General features: G+C 47.4%; 1 protein-coding gene across 1 annotated transcript in view; it reads left to right on the top strand.

Moving 5' to 3' along the window:
• TRDN (triadin) overlaps nt 1-13,832 on the top strand; it is a 139,123-nt gene that overhangs the window by 90,569 nt on the left and 34,722 nt on the right. The window contains exon 11 of the mRNA XM_056856720.1: nt 750-848. Coding sequence (XP_056712698.1) covers nt 750-848 — 99 coding nt within the window. The remainder of the gene's footprint in view (nt 1-749; nt 849-13,832) is intronic.

Genomic DNA, 13,832 nt, shown 5'->3' with positions numbered 1-13,832 from the left:
ATCCAGTGTAGATGAGATAGCAAGAGATCCATGAGCTGGTATCTGGTCACTATATATTTTTCCTGTGGGTAAATGACTTACAGTGCAATCCTAAACAAAGTTACACCCTTCTAAGGCTTAGAAGGGTGTAACTCTGTTTAGGATTGCACTGTTAAACCAACATGGGAGGAAATGATTAACTCCTTCCAGTGCCATGGCCCTCCTCAAGATCCCTGTCCCCAAAATGATTGCCTTGAACACTGAAAAGACAGAGATGCAGTCACAGATTTTAAACCATATTGCTGAGTTTGGCCTTCAGCCAGTTGTTGCTGGTATCCTAATACCTCAATCTTGGCATTTTATACTTAAATTTTTAATTGTGTATGAATTTGTTTAAATTAAAACTAGCTCTTTGTATCTCTTTCTGCCAGTAAAATGTTTACTACAAGCAAATATGCTGTCAAAACAGTTTATTCAAAATTGCAAACAAAGATAATTAGCTTTTCTGTACAAGAAAAGAAGGACAGTGGGTCAAGTGAAAAACAATGGCAGATAAAGAGCAAGATTTGCTGGGCTCCATTGTGTCATGGTGTCCCCCCAATTTCAACCCAAGTTTCCGTAGAATCCTTTTCAGCCTTCCTTAAAATGAATAGAGAAGGCAAATGTGACTCTAATAGTGAGGGCTAATCTGATTGTCTCATTTTGTTTTGGTTCTATTCTTCCAAAAAGCCATTTTTATATTATATAAAAATATGCCTTTTATTTCATAGTGCACAAAGAAAAGCTGGAAAGAGCTGAAAAACCCGAAAAAAGAGAAAAGCCTGAAAAGAGAGGGAAACCTGAACTGGAAAAGAAAGAAAAAGCCATAGGTAATCATCCTTTTTCATGAACTACACACAGTCGATTGCAATGTTCTGATTCATTTAATGACTGCCAGGGATGTGGGGAAATGACCCAAAAAAAGAACAAAGGTGAGAAGGGAAGACATCCCCTAACTTTGTTCTTCACAGCTGTTCCCCCATTTGCCAATATATTGGTTATAAATCCATCAGTCAATAAGAGGCCAATCTCTGGGAATGGTGCACAACTCTTTCACATTCTTGTCAGTGAAGATAAAGACACTTATTTGATATCACATGAGCTATTTAGAGGAGGAGAGAAAGTGAGCAAAGGGCAGGGATCAGCCCTGGCTCCAAAAGTAAAATGTGGACGATATAAGAGCTTTGAAGATGGAGATGAAAGAGACTGAACTGAAAAGCAGAGGGCTGGGGACATAAAGTGAGAGGGATAGAGAAATTTGCAGGAGGTACAGAAGGCAAAAAGTTGGTGAAAGGACCTACATATGTGCTGAGCCAGGCTGGGGAAAATATGCTAGATTCCTCATTGCATTCTCTTCACACTTTACTGTGAGAAAATTGAGTTCAAAATGTGGTACGAACCAACATCTATTTGCTGATGCGGGGCTAAAAGTGTGGGGCAAGCTCCATCTATCAAATAACAACACAAATCATCAACCAAAAGGGAGACTGCAGCCAAGATTGAGACTGGGAAAGGCAGCCATGAAGGAGCTAGAAAAGATTCTGAAGTGTGTGTCTCTGGCCACCAAGATTAAGTAAATTCATGCCATCCTATTCCCTATTACAATGTATGGGTGTGAAAGCTGGACATTGAAGAAAGCTGATTTGAAGAAAGTAGATTCCTTTGAAATGTGGTGTTGGAGGAGAGTGTTATGGATATCGTGGTTGGCCAAAAAAACAAATCAGTGAGTTCAGTTCAGTTCAGTTCAGTTTATTGATACAGCGATTGCCAGCAAAACAGAACAAACATACCTTAAATACACTATAAATAGAAATTGATTCAAGATGAACATAAAGCAAAGAGAAGGGTGGGGTGGGAATGACATCCAGTGGCGGTCTGAAGCTGCCTGGGGAGCCTGCTGCCTTTTATGCAGCAAAGATGGACTGGAGTGAAAACTCTCCCTGGTCCGTCCTCACTGCACTCCCATGCTCCTCCGGCCCTGGCTCTCTCCAATTGGTCCTTTTAAACACCAAGAGTTTCCTCCAACACCTGTCCGGATGCCTCGTGCAGGGCGAAAATTGCTGTGTGCACTCATGCTCTGACTCCCACCCTCCGGAGGCCTCCTACCCTCCCCCCCCCCCGGCCGGCTCCGCAACTCAGGCTCTGGGTAAGTCCCGGAACCTATTACCGGTACTTACATATGGACTTTTCAGCTTATTACCATTCTGTAACAAATAAAGCTTGAGAATGATAAAGAAACATAAATTTCCAGGCTTTAAAAGTGGGTTAATTTTAAATCAGAAGGCAGTAGGATTAATCATGCATTTCTTGTGAGCCTGAAGTTATAGCTCCCTTTGCAAAATTAAAACTTTTGAGTCCTCACTGCTGGCGAGCATGACCAAAGTGAGTTAGCAACTGAGGGCGAATAATACTATTGGTTGGATCCTGCTGCCCTGCTCTGCTAATGGCAGCTTCTTGCTCCAGTGGAAGGCTCTTGTGACAGTGGAGAGGGCCACCATTAGCAGAATGGGTCTACATGGCCCGACATCATGAAATGATTTGTGTGTCAGGCATAGCCTGAGAATGGTATGTTGTGGGTGAGCCAGATGCCAGCCAAGGCCAATGTGTTATTCCATTTCTTAAGTGTTTTGACTCCCTTCGTGGGAACCTCTGGAAGCCGCTCTTGGGAGGGGGGTTACCAGGGTACCCTGGGCTATCTGTTTTTTGATTATCTATTTATGCCATGCACTGTACAATTGATCCTCACTAGTATCCTCTTGATTCTTGGCTTCTGCTACCAGTTGATCTTTCCTAATAAATCAGCTTTCGTAAGATTCCCTGCCTGCTGAGTCATAGTGACTAAGCTGACATTTTGAGTTTCTTTGAAATGTTTGTTAAGTCAGCAAATAGTGAACTACAATCTTGCCATATGGCTGTGAGTAGTAAATAAACTGTCATCATTCGGGGTGGGGTGGGGGGAAATCCACCCCCATGGCTGTTTCTTCTTGGGATCAGATCACAACATTTTCTGCTTTGCACAGAATGATATTGCTTTTAGCCACAAGGAAGCAGAAGCTTAGCTCCACTGTTTTCAGATTTTAAAATGTATATGTGTAAAGCCTGAAATTGTATCTGCTCAGCTTTTAAAATTCAGGGAAGGGTAGCGAGGTTGGAAAAAAATGAAACATTGGTTTTAATTAAATAAGATAATGAGCCAGCATGGTTGCAGTCAAAGCTGTAGATAGGGGGGGAAAAGACTAATTAATTTAGTGATTGCTGAATTGTTTGTAGATAGTGTGATGTTAAATGTTAAACACTTTATTCTTTAGAGACTTGAATAACAAATGACAGGTTTTCATAATGTGTTTGCATACCAGCAGTCTTTTTTGCACATGTAGAAACCACATTTCACTCACACATAGCAAGAGTTGTATCACATTGGACAAAATGAGTCCTCTTTCTTAGCTTCAGGTAGACAGCCATGTTGGTCAGCAGTAGAAGAGAAAAATTCAAGTCTAGTAGCCCCTTTAAAGACCAACAAGATTTCCAGGGTTTAAGCTTTCAAGAGGCAAAGCTCCCTTTATCCCTTCTTAGCTGTGGTTTATGACATAATATGTATGCCAGTCATAAAGTGCCACAAGAGTATTTATCAGTTTGGTTGCAATAGGCTAACTCATTTACTCCTCACATGGAAAAAGGTGCAATGTGCCAAGATAGTTTCCTGCCTAAGTCTTATGGGAATGAATGAGCATTTTGGAAGAAATTATCAGTTTCCTTAGTTTTGTATATTCATGCGGAAATAGGGATGCTACTGAATTTCACAACCTTGTCTTTAGACTTGCTTTTTTTTTTGGTACAAACTGAATTTGAGAGTACTTATTTTCATTTTATTTTCAGTTGTTTTATACCAAGTTCCACCATTAATTTTACACATTTTAACATGTTTTACATCAGTTACATATCAAAAGTATAAAAGGCATTAAAATGTCATTGGGAAAACCAGCCACAAAAATGGGAAATACAAGGCTCACAGCAATGTGCAAAAAACAAAAACAACATAACTCCTATATTTAAAATGGGAATGACTGTGGTATTCTTCACAGGACTTATTAAAGCTCATGGGACATGAAATAAGAAAATGTTACTTGCCTGAGACCCTGAAGGGGATGACTTTAAATTAAAATATTCAGTAATATGTTGACAGTTTTTGATTAGGTTGCGTATAAATCAGATCAGCAAATAATAATAAATAACTTTCTATGGCCTCCATTATATCCCCAGGATCGTTACATTAACGGCTTCAGCAGAAATCAGGGGTTATACATTATATCTGTTATATATTTATGCCATGAAATTGCCATGAAAGTGACGTTGCTCTCCCAGGTGTAAAGACTACTTGTGCATCATTTCCAAGGTTGATGGATGATAATAAAAAACGGATTATATTGTACTTCCCTGTAAAGAAAATTACTTGCTTAAGGCAAGTGGACGTGCGGCATTTGCAGGAGCACTTATGGTCATTTTTCATTTTAGTGTATTGAATTTAAGGGTTCCTTGTGGCATAATCATGTTTCTGTATTTTCAGAGGCCAGTTGGGTTAAGGTTCATGCCCTGCAGGGAAGGGAACTACTGACAGACAAAATTGCTGTTGCCTGAAGTAACAGCTGATTAAACCAGGCTTTAAAAGGGTGGCCAAATGTCATTATCAGTCTTGTAGGGGTGGTACGATTTTTGTCTTCATCTTTAAACATATAAATCACATCTAATTGTTTTTAATCCTGGAGAAAACAAGTAATCAGGCATTACCATAGCTAATCATATGAAGCTCTTTCAAAAATGCTGAACTCTCTTGGATTAGCTATTTGCCAGGGAAGGAGGAGAGGGGATAGACTGAGTTTCACAAAGCCTCCCCACCCTTGATTAGTGAATATATTTTATTTGTAGGTAAGTACAATATAATCAGTTTTTTAAATTATCTTCTATTTTTTATTGTAAGCTAACTTGAGCTTTGTAAGGAAGACAGATGGCTAATAAATGTTTCCATGGTGGTGGAAAATGCTGTCAAGTCACAGCTGATTTATGGCAATCCCACAGGGTTTTCAAGGCAGGAGACTCAAAGGGGTGGTTGCTGTTGCCTGCCTCGCATCACGACCATGGGCTTCCTTGGTGGTCTCCCATCCAAATGCTAACCAGGACCAACCCTGCTTATCTTCTGAGATCAGGGAAGATCAAGCTAGCCTGGATAAATAAATAAAAATAAAGAACCATACATGTGCATTCCCAGCCATTAAGCTGATCAGTTGAACTGCATAGACAGTAACATAAACCTCTTTCCATGTACATACATATCCTAGCCGGATCAGACATATGATTTTGGAATTTTAACTCAGAACTAAATTCCATGGGAAGCAAAAATAGGCTTAACTCTGATGTTCTTTGCATGTTCTTTGCATGTGTGCATGTGAGGGGAGGCTAGCAGCAATTGTCCAAAATTTAGCCCTTTTACAGTTTTATAAGCTGATCAGCTCAGAGAATGAATAAAGACTTTGAAACAGTAGAGGGGGGAGGGATTTCAGCTGATTTCCCTGTTTTACCTCAATTCCTTATGCCACATGGCATATTGTTCTTGAGGGTTCTGTGCCCCTCAACAGCAGATTATCAGGGTGTCCATTTGCTGTTGGTGGAAGTTAGGGTTGCCAGGTCCCTAGAATCATAGAGTTGGAAGGGACCACCAGGGTCATCTAGTCCAACCCCCTGCACAATGCAGGAAATTCACAGCTACCTCAGCCATACCCCCAGTGACCCCTACTCCATGCCCGCAAGGTGGCCAAGGTGCCCTCCCTCTCATCATCTGCTTAAGGTCATACAATCAGCATTGCTGATAGATGGCCATCTAACCTCTTAAAAACCTCCAGGGAAGGAGAGCTTACCACCTCCCGAGGAAGGCTGTTCTACTGAGTAACTGCTCTAACTGTTAGAAACTTCTTCCTAATGTCTAGACGGAAACTCTTTTGATTTAATTTCAACCCGTTGGTTCTGGTCCAAACTTCTGGGGCAACAGAAGACAACTTTGCAACTGGTGGGAGATTTTTGGGGTGGAGTCTGAGGAGGGTGAGGTTTGGGGAGGTGAGGGACGTCAGTGCCATAGAATCCAATTGCCAAAGCGGCCATTTTCTCCAGGTGAACTGATCTCTATCAGCTGGTGATCAGTTGTAGTAGCAGGCGATCTCCAGCTAGTACCTGGAGGTTGGCAACCCTAGTGGAAGGGGATGCACAGTGGCTCAAACTACGTGAATTTGTCAGATAGGCTGCCACTCATACTGCCCCAGTGAAGTGTAAGATAGAGGCAGAATAGACTGGAGCCTGCTCCTGTCCTTGCTGCCACAGTTAAAGGCCAGGACGGGCTCCAGAAGCAGTGCCTCTGGAACTTGGAGCTTGCCCCTCAGAGGAGCAGCAGAGGATGGAGACAGAAGACTCCTCTCATCCTTGCCCTTTGTGATCCCTTTAAGAGGGCCCTGGACCCAAGCAGCAATGATAGGGACAGGAGGAGGCTCCTCCCCCTCAGTGTCCCCTGTATACAGATGCCCTGGTCCCCAGCAGTGACACTGCAAAGATAGGGGAAGGCTCCTGATCTCCCTGCCCTTGCCACTAGGGCTGTTGAAATTTTTTTTTGGTAAAATTCGGATTCGGCAAAATTCAGCCTGTTTTAATTCAGGAAATGCCGAAGTCCGAACTCCCCCAATTCATATCCATGGAATTCGGCACCAAGTTCCGAGTTCAGGGGAAAATTCGGCCGAATAAAGCCATTAAAAATGTATTCGAGCCTTTCCGCGACTCCGGGGGCATTTTTTAGGGTAGAGGTCCCAAACTTTCAGGGTAGCTTGAGAGGATGCTTCTTGCAAGAACCCCCACGTTTTGTAAATATTGGGTCAGGGGGTCCCGAGATATGGGGCCCAGAAGGGGTCGCCCCCCCAAAAAAAATCGCCCACAGGAATAAAGCCACTTAAAGCACATTGGCGCTTTTCCACGGCTGCAGGGGGGATTTTTGGGGTTAGAGGTCTCAAACTTTCAGGGTAGCTTGAGGGGACACTTATTGCAAGAACCCTCAAGTTTTGTAAAGATTGGGTCAGGGGGTCCCGAGATATGTGCTCCGAAAGGGGTCCCTCCCTAATGTGCATTTTTATTCCATTTACAGCACACATTCAAGCCATTCTTTGGCTGCAGGGGGCGCATTTTTGGGGGTACAGCCCCCAAACCTTCAGCATTGCTTCAGAGGAGTCTTCTTGTAAGAACCCCCAAGTTTTGTAAAGATGGGATCAGGGGGGCAAAATATGGGGTCCCCCCTTTTCCCTATTGGGATGAATGGGATCAGGCAATCCTATGCATCTAGAGAGTGGCAAATCCAAGGCAAAACCTCCCGTGCTAACCATTGCAATGCAAAGCAACACGCGAGCAAATGTATTGTGAGAGTCAGATTTTGCAAAAACATTTTTGAGCGAGCAGCAAAACAGACCGTGCAAAAAAACCCCCAGAGTTTGTATTTTCTGCCCTGCTCCTACTTCTCATGATGGAGGGATAATCCCCCTTTTTGCAAATGACCCCACCAAACTCAAGCAAGTCTCACCAGCACTACCCCCACCTCTCCAACCAATACGGCGCCGCGGTGCAGCCCCCAAACGGTAAAAAATCCAAGACGCAGGGGATCTCATGCAAGCCACCCCGTTGCACTCAACCCCAGGCTAGGGGCAAAAACAGGGAAAAACACCAAGGAGGAGGCGCGGCCTGGGTGCCGAGCGGAGAGAGACTTGCTAGCCGCCGCACAGACTCAACTTTAAACTTTAAAACTTTAAAAGCAGTACACACACTCCCGCAGAGGTGAGCGATCACACACCCCTCGGCAGAACGGGTGAAAGCCTCCTTTGGCTCCCCCCCACAGAAACTGCCCCCCCCACAGACTCTGCTTCCCCCCCACATACATATTGGAAAAAATTATAGATTAAACCCCAAAAGGGGTCTTACTGTGGATGTCTTCTGTTCCATCAGGAGGGACTGGGAGGAGTGGGTAATCCAATACGATTCCATTTAAGCACAGGAGGTTTTGCCTTGGATTTGCTGCTCTCGAGATGCACACAGGATCGGCTGATCCCATTCATCCCAATAGGGAAAAGGGGGGACCCCATATTTCGCCCCCCCGATCCCATCTTTACAAAACTTGGGGGTTCTTACAAGAAGACTCCTCTGAAGCTACGCTGAAAGTTTGGGGGCTGTACCCCCCAAAATGCACCCCCTGCAGCCAAGAAAAGGCTCGAATATGTGCTGTAAATGGAATAAAAATGCACATTAAGGGGGGACCCCTTTCGGGGCCCATATCTCGGGATCCCCTGACCCAATCTTTACAAAACTTGAGGGTTCTTGCAAGAAGCGTCCCCTCAAGCTACCCTGAAAGTTTGAGACCTCTAACCCCCAAAATGCACCCCCTGCAGCCACGGAAAGAAGCAAATGTGCACATGCACCCCCCCCACGGGGATTTCTCTCTCACACAGATACTCTCTCTTTCTCTTTCTGGGCCGCACAGCAGCTGGGCTCACGTGCTCAATCACAATTGATTGGCCAGAAGAAGACCCTGCTTGGCCACCGATTGGCCACGGGAGAATGCTGCTTACTAACTGACGGTTATGCTGCTGCGCCGAACCCTGAATTTGCCGAATTTATTCGCTGGACACCCCAAACTTGCCGAATTCGGCTCCCCGTTTTCCCACCTTTTTTGAGTTCGGTTCCATCCGAACTAAAACCCGCCGAATCAGGGGAAATTCAGCTGTTTTTCGGTTTGGGACGAACCGAATCGACAGCCCTACTTGCCACCACCACTTACGTCTAAAACAAGCTAGACATGAAAGCTTTGCATTAAATTAAGGGGGGGGACTTCTGTTGCTATCCTTTTTCTAGCCCTTCTGGTCCCCACCTTCCTGCCTTGGCTATAATTGGAGAGGGCTGAGTTATCTTTGGAAGACGCTGCCCTGCCCCTAACCATTAGGATGATGTGGACATTTCTGAAAATAGCCCACTCCTTCTCCAAATATGGCCAGGGAAGGGAGGAGGATGTGACGTCACAACAGTGACGAATGGAAACCTCCACATTCAGAGGCAGTAGCCTCTGAATACCAGTTCCAGTTGGCAACATCCGGGAAAGGCCTCGGACCTCCAGAGTAACTGATTGGCTGCTTTGTGAGGCAGGATGCTGGACTAGATGTACCACAGGTCTGATCCAACAGGGATTTTCTTGTGATCTTATGGAGTGGCTGTTGGGACCAGCCAGGCTAAGAGATGAAGGTTTTTAAGCACCAAGTCATCATTTCTTAGCTTTGCTGCTGTGAGCAGCTGCTCTTTCCCCCTTCTCCTTCCCTCGCCAGCCATAATCATGCAGAGACTTGGCTATCTTCAGAAAACTCCACCCTATTCTGATTGTTAAGGGAAGGGTAAGAGAGTGTTTTGTGATGATAGATTAATTCCTTTCTGATTTCAGCTGGAGGAAGGAAGGAAGTATGGCCAGCAGACAAGGGATAGATAGGATGGCTGAGAAGCCAGGGGTCCATGCGGGCAAAAGTGCTGCTCCTGTTACCATGGCTTCCTAAGCAGCCACTTGTGATTCATTGGTTCTTGTAGGTTATCCGGGCTGTGTAACCGTGGTCTTGGAATTTTCTTTCCTGACGTTTCGCCAGCAACTGTGGCAGGCATCTTCAGAGTAGTAACACTGAAGGACAGTGTCTCTCAGTGTCAAGGGTGTAGGAAGAGTAATATATAGTCAGAAAGGGGTTGGGTTTGAGCTGAGTATTGTCCTGCAAAAGTATTGTCCTGTAAGTATCAAGATAATGTGCTAATGAGGGTATGGTATGTTAATATGGAACCATTGTATCCTGAAGTGATCTGTTAATGTGTGTAATCCAAAGCTAATCTGTATGGCTATTGTTGAATGTTGTCTTTGTCTGGAGGTTTTTCAGGGCAGGAAGCCAAGCCTTATTCATTCTTAAACTCTCCTCTTTTCTGTTAAAGTTGTGCTGATGTTTATGAATTTCAATGGCTTCTCTGTGCAATCTGACAAAATAGTTGGTAGAATTGTCCAGTCTTTCAGTGTCTTGGAATAAGACCCTGTGTCCTGTTTGTGTCAGTCCATGTTCAGCCACTGCTGATTTCTCAGGTTGGCCAAGTCTGCAGTATCTTTCATGTTCTTTTATCCTTGTTTGTATGCTGCGTTTTGTGGTCCCGATGTAAACTTCTCCACAGCTGCAAGGTATACGATATACTCCTGCAGAGGTGAGGGGGTCTCTTTTGTCTTTTGCTGATCGTAGCATTTGTTGTATTTTCTTGGTGGGTTTAAACACTGTTTGTAGGTTATGTTTTTTCAAAAGTTTCTCCATCCTATCAGTGACTCCTTTAATAAATGGCAAGAATACCTTTCCTATAGGAGACTGTTTTTCTTGAGTTTTCTGATTTTTGTTTGGTTCAATGGCCCTTCTGATTTCATTCTTGGAGTAGCCGTTTGCTAGCAGTGCGTGATTTAGATGGTTAGTTTCTTCCTTGAGAAACTGTGGTTCACAGATCCGTCTTGCACGGTCCATTAATGTTTTGATTATTCCTCTTTTCTGTCGGGGGTGGTGGTTGGAGTTTTTGTGTAAGTAGCGATCTGTGTGAGTTGGTTTCCGGTAGACCTTGTGACCTAACTGAAGGTTTGATTTACGGATGACAAGGGTATCAAGAAATGGGAGTTTACCCTCAATTTCCTTTTCCATGGTAAACTGAATGTTTGGATGGATATTATTAAGATGGTTTAGAAAGTCCATTAATTTTTCTTCACCATGGCTCCAAATGGTAAATGTATCATCTACGAACCTGAACCAGACTGTAGGTTTGTAAGGTGCTGATTCTAATGCTGTCTTTTCAAAATATTCCATGTAAAAGTTTGCTATTACTGGACTGAGTGGACTTCCCATAGCTACTCCATCAATCTGTTCATAAAATTCTTGATCCCATAGGAAATAACTTGTTGTCAAACAATGGTGAAATAAGGCTGTTATATCTTCTGGAAAAATCTGGTTAATCAATGAGATTGTGTCTTTAACTGGAACCTTGGTAAAGAGGGGTACAACATCAAAACTGATTAATATATCCTTTGGATTGAGTCTTAACGGACTGATTTTGTTGATGAAGTGAGTTGAATCTTTGATGTAAGAAGTGGTTTTTCCAATGTGGTCCTGTAGGAGGGTGGTCAAATATTTAGCTAATTCATATGTTGGGGAACCAATGGCACTCACATGGGTCGGAGTGGAACGGAATTCTTATGAATTTTAGGTAGTCCATATAATCGTGGTGGTTGTGCTTCAGTCTTGCATAGTTTTCTGTGTGTGTCGGGATGAAGAGTGGAATTCTTGATCAGAATGCTAGTTTTCCTGGTAATTTTGCAAGTTGGATCTCGTTTTAGTTTTTTGTACGTGGCAGGGTCCAGAAGTTCCTCAATCTTCTTTTTGTATTCTTCTGTTTTCATGATCACTGTGGCATTGCCTTTGTCAGCTGGTAGAATCATGATTTCTGGATCTGCATTGAGGGTCTTGATGGCGTTTCTCTCCTTGCGTGTTATATGAAGATGCCTGCCACAGTTGCTGGCGAAACGTCAGGAAAGAAAATTCCAAGACCACGGTTACACAGCCCGGATAACCTACAAGAACCAATGAACTCTGACCGTGAAAGCCTTCGACAATATTTTGAAAGCCACTTGTGATGTTTGGACCATGAGCCAGCCATGAGGGAAAGGAGAGGAAAGTGAACTTGCTTTCCCTCCTGGTTTGCTGTATAAAATTTTCAGTTCTTCTAAAGGTATCTCCAAGGTTTGAGAAAGCAGCAATTCCCCCCCCCCAGCTTGTTTCAAAGAATGAGAGGTCCCAGAGTAGTAGTTTCCATTTCCCTGCCACGTGAAGGCTGAAAGGGAGCTCTTGCTTGTTCTGGCTTTCATAACTGGTTGTCATTAGAAATGTTTCAATGCACACGGTCACCCACTGAGAGTTAGCAATGTGTGAACAGATCAGAAGTCTCTTATATACCGTATATACCCATGTATAAGCCGACCCGCGTATAAGCCGAGGTGCCTAATTTCTCCCCAAAAATGGGGAAAAATTAGGCACCTGCGTATAAGCCGAGGGTCGGCTTATAACTCCTCCCCCCCGGGCAGGCTTACCTTACCGGCTCCTGGCGGCGAAAAGCGGCGCGGGCCCGGTGGGGGCGGCTTTCCTGCAGCCCCCAGGCCGCTCCGGGCGGCGGAAAGCGGCACGGGCCTGGCAGCCTCCCAGGCAGGCCCCGCTGGCCGCTCCCAGGCCGCGGGAAGGCGAGCGGGGCGGCAGCGGGGCGGCGGCGAGGCCTGCCTGCTCCCAGGCAGGCCCCGCTGGCCGCTCCCAGGCCGCGGGAAGGTAAGCGGGGCGGGGGCGGCGGCGGGTGGGCGGTGGCAGGGGCGGCGGCGGGGGGGCGGCGGCGGGGGGGCGGCGGCGGCGGCGAGGCCTGCCTGCTCCCAGGCAGGCCCCACTGGCTGCGGGAAGGCGAGCGGGGCGGCGGGGGGGACGGCGGCGGGGGGGGGCGGCGGGGGCGCTGGGGCGGCGGCGAGGCCTGCCTGCTCCCAGGCAGGCCCCGCTGGCCGCGGGAAGGCGAGCGGAGCGGCGGGGGCGGCAACGGCGGGGGCGGCGGCGAGGCCTGCCTGGGAGCAGGCAGGCCCCGCTGGCCGCGGGAAGGCGAGTGGGGCGGCGGCGGCGGGGGGGCGGCGGGGGCGGCGGCGAGGCCTGCCTGGGAGCAGGCAGGCCCCGCTGGCCGCGGGAAGGCGAGCGGGGCGGCGGGGGCGGCGGCGGGGGCGGCGGCGAGGCCTGCCTGGGAGCAGGCCGCGAAAAGGCGAGCGGGGCGGGGGCGGCGGCGGGGGCGGCCTGCTCCCAGGAAGGCCCCGCTGGCCGCGGGAAGGCGAGCGGAGCGGCGGGGGCGGCAACGGCGGGGGCGGCGGCGAGGCCTGCCTGGGAGCAGGCAGGCCCCACTGGCCGCGGGAAGGCGAGTGGGGCGGCGGCGGCGGGGGGGGCGGCGGGGGCGGCGGCGAGGCCTGCCTGGGAGCAGGCCGTGAAAAGGCGAGCGGGGCGGGGGCGGCGGCGGGGGCGGCCTGCTCCCAGGCAGGCCCCGCTGGCCGCTCCCAGGCCACGGGAAGGTGAGCGGGGCGGGGGCAGCGGGGGCGGGCGGGCGGCGGCGGGGGCGGCGGCGAGGCCTGCCTGCTCCCAGGCAGGCCTCGCTGGCCGCTCCCAGGCCGCAAAAAAGCAAGCGGGGGGGGGCGGCGGCGGGGGGGCGGGGGGGGCGGGGGGGGGGCGGCAGCGAGGCCTGCCTGCTCCCAGGCAGGCCCCGCTGGCCGCTCCCAGCCGCGGGAAGGCAAGCGGGCCGGCGGCGACTGGTAAGTTTTCCCTCCTCCCTCCTCCCTCCTCCCCCCTCCCCTCCCCTACCGTATTGACCCGCGTATAAGCCGAGTTGGCTTTTTTCAGCCCTTTTTTTGGGCTGAAAAACTCGGCTTATACGCGAGTATATACGGTACCATAATTTAACTGCAAAGAGGGAACATTTAATATTTTTAACATATCCAAAATTGGCCACTAAAAGAGAAGAGCAAAGAAGTCTCAACTCACACTGCTTATTTGTCACCTCAGTAGATGCCTATGTATGAATTGTCCAGATGATATCTACAGCATTGTGTGCCTTAACTATGCATATTTGCCACACCTCCTTGACTCATGGTGTTTCCCAAACTGTCCCCCTTCTGTCCAATAAAC

The sequence above is a fragment of the Euleptes europaea genome, chromosome 10 (assembly GCF_029931775.1).
Source record: "Euleptes europaea isolate rEulEur1 chromosome 10, rEulEur1.hap1, whole genome shotgun sequence".
Classification (NCBI taxonomy): domain Eukaryota; kingdom Metazoa; phylum Chordata; class Lepidosauria; order Squamata; family Sphaerodactylidae; genus Euleptes; species Euleptes europaea.
The sequence above is the reverse complement of the archived record's forward strand: the minus strand, read 5'-3'. Positions and strand labels throughout refer to the sequence as shown.